This window comes from Opisthorchis viverrini (assembly GCF_000715545.1).
Source record: "Opisthorchis viverrini unplaced genomic scaffold opera_v5_569, whole genome shotgun sequence".
NCBI lineage: Eukaryota > Metazoa > Platyhelminthes > Trematoda > Opisthorchiida > Opisthorchiidae > Opisthorchis > Opisthorchis viverrini.
The window spans coordinates 70,289-72,690 of record NW_008752232.1 but is presented as its reverse complement, the minus strand read 5'-3'; the positions used below and the strand labels follow the sequence as shown (position 1 = coordinate 72,690).

General features: G+C 46.0%; 4 protein-coding genes across 4 annotated transcripts in view; 3 read left to right on the top strand and 1 right to left on the bottom strand.

Annotated features, from left to right (window-relative positions):
* The window catches only part of T265_11753 (hypothetical protein), a gene marked incomplete at both ends in the record, with an annotated part of 36,278 nt that extends 35,810 nt beyond the window's left edge, over positions 1-468 (top strand). The window contains one exon of the mRNA XM_009178498.1: positions 174-468. Coding sequence (XP_009176762.1) covers positions 174-468 — 295 coding nt within the window. The remainder of the gene's footprint in view (positions 1-173) is intronic.
* Positions 469-1,502: 1,034 nt separating this feature from the next.
* On the top strand, positions 1,503-2,003 carry T265_11752 (hypothetical protein; the record flags this gene model as incomplete). The annotated part of the gene is made up of 1 exon (XM_009178497.1): positions 1,503-2,003. The coding sequence occupies one exon, from the start codon at positions 1,503-1,505 to the stop codon at positions 2,001-2,003; it is 501 nt and encodes a 166-aa protein (XP_009176761.1).
* Positions 1,883-2,402, bottom strand: part of T265_11750 (hypothetical protein) — a gene marked incomplete at both ends in the record, with an annotated part of 47,369 nt that continues 46,849 nt past the window's right edge. Inside the window, one exon of the mRNA XM_009178493.1 lies at positions 1,883-2,247. Coding sequence (XP_009176757.1) covers positions 2,071-2,247 — 177 coding nt within the window. The remainder of the gene's footprint in view (positions 2,248-2,402) is intronic.
* The window catches only part of T265_11751 (hypothetical protein), a gene marked incomplete at both ends in the record, with an annotated part of 5,359 nt that continues 5,138 nt past the window's right edge, over positions 2,182-2,402 (top strand). Inside the window, one exon of the mRNA XM_009178496.1 lies at positions 2,182-2,236. Within this exon, the coding sequence (XP_009176760.1) occupies positions 2,182-2,236 (55 nt within the window). The remainder of the gene's footprint in view (positions 2,237-2,402) is intronic.

The window sequence follows — 2,402 nt, the reverse complement described above, 5'->3', positions numbered from 1 at the left end:
GATGAACTGACCAAAGTCATCCCGTCCTTTGGTATGCACTTTGCACCCACAAAGTGTAAGGTCATGCTTGTGGACGTGCAGTCACTGAACACGCCACTTGCAATGCAGGGAGAGGTACTGGAAGTTGTGGAGCGTTTTACGTATCTTTGAAGTTGTATTAGTTCTGATTGTAGTGTGGCGGATGAGGTGAATGCACGAATCTGCAAGGCTCGGGCCGCGTTTGCTAACTTGAGACACCTATGGCGTCAGAATGGTTTATCCCTGAATCTCAAGGGACGTGTATATCAAGCTAGAGTACGGGCCGTTTTGTTGTATGGCTGTGAGACTTGGCCTATTCGAGCAGCGGAACTGAGACGTCTTCAGGGTTGGTGTCGGCGAATCCGTAACGAGGCAGTCAGAAAGCGCGTTTTCGGTTGTGTAACGAGTACTTTCATTGAAGAATGTGCCCGGCACCTGAAGCTGCTTTGATTGGGACATGTGTTGCGTATGCCGAACCATCGTTTGCCGAAGAGAGTGCTGTTTTCCACGCCCAATTCAGAGTGGCGTAAACAGAGAGGTGGCCAATGTAGCTACCCATTCGCCACATACATGATTGTACAGGTCATCGTCCCTCGCTGGACCATGAGGACTATTTTTTTTCTTGCACTCAAATCACTCCACACAACCGCGACCCATTTGACTAGACAGCTCACAATCAGGCCCTCGTTCCCAAGACTCGTCCTGCCGCCACTACACATACAATTTACGGCCCACAAAGGTGACTCAGCTGACATCGACGGTCTACCCGCCGATAAGGTAACAGCAAGCCTTGTGCTGACACCCACGCACACACAGATGTTCCTGCATATAGGACAACACCACAACAATACAGCACAACTCAACGCAGTTTCGCACGTCACCCAGCTCGGAGCAGAGCCGCTTGGGACTTACGGCGTTTCACTCACGGATATCCAGGACTACGTGTGGCTGTTCCAAGTGAAGAAGACACGAAACCTGCATCCGGACTTACAACAGGATTTATCAAACTGTACCTCCAAAACGATAAGTCCCTTGTTGCATATATAAATCGGTGTTGAACATGCTGTCGATGATGACGATGGAGACTTATGGCAACGTGTGCTGCAGCCCTCTACAGGAGTGATGACTGATGATAAAGGGAATAAGCTACGGCGTTCAAACTATTCATGTAGGAAAAATTTGAAGACATGCACCTAGCACTCGTATCTCGTTATTTTTAACTAGTTCAAGAATAGATTTTTTCAGTAAATCGACTGAAGGAACACACAGGACGTTTGAGTATATCTACCAGACACGATTCTAACCGTTAGCTATATTTGTCACACAATCCCGTGAGTGATATCGAGATGATTGTTCCTAAAACTCTTGACCAATCGACGGCTATGGTCGCGGAGGTAGTTTGAGGGATTATACGCGTCCGGATCGTGACAACTCCAACAGATCGATGCTGTTCTTCCAAAAAAAAGGTAAGATTTTCTGACGAAATGGAATGGATAACCCACCGGTTCGAAGTGACAAGGTTGAAAGATCTAACAAGACGCCAAGAAAACAACAGGCTTGCATTTTTGGAAACGGAACAGTTCCTTGTCGTCCGGTCTAAACTCGTCTCCCTTCATTCTACAGTGAGAGGACCAGACAATGCAATTCCCTTCCATTTTCAAACTTCCTCTAGAAAATCTGCTAATAAGTGGGTGTATTCTCTATCGGTCATTTTCGTGGGTGAACCGTTGAGCATTTACAAGGAGTCTTTGCTGTTTCCAATTTTCGTCCTACCCTATAATTTCGCGTTTTTGAGAAATCCGAAGAGAGAACCGCTGGTTCGACTGGAACCACATCCGAAAAAAGTCTGCAGTACTGAAAGTCATTTAAAAGGAATTGAAACAACCTATGTACAAATGAACAACACCGACAAGAGTCGAAGGGAAGAGAATGTGGGATTCTCCACCGGGGGCGAACTTCGCGGCTGGAGGAATTGGCACTATTAATGTTGGTATAGTGAAGTGAATATGCAGAAGCCTGGAGTATGATTGGTGAAGTGTGGCGAAGGCGGGATCAGGAAAGGTAGATGCGGTGGTAGTCGTTAGCTCCGAAAGTCGCGTTACACTTTGGACATTTGCGATTGCGAGTTTCATAACGTGCCTTCAAGCAATTGAGGCAAAATACATGGAAGCATTTGGTGAGGATAGCATCTTTTCGGTTAGTTTTGCAGGTTGGACAAGTGAGTTGTTCCTGTGGAGTGAGGAGAGTAAACCCGGAGGGAACTTCAGAGTGGTGGCGGAAAATCTTGTAGGTAAACAAATGCATAATTCATATAGGTTCACCCAATATACATTACAATTCGATTAAGACATGAAAATCACTGGGAACCATATCTTTATATATAT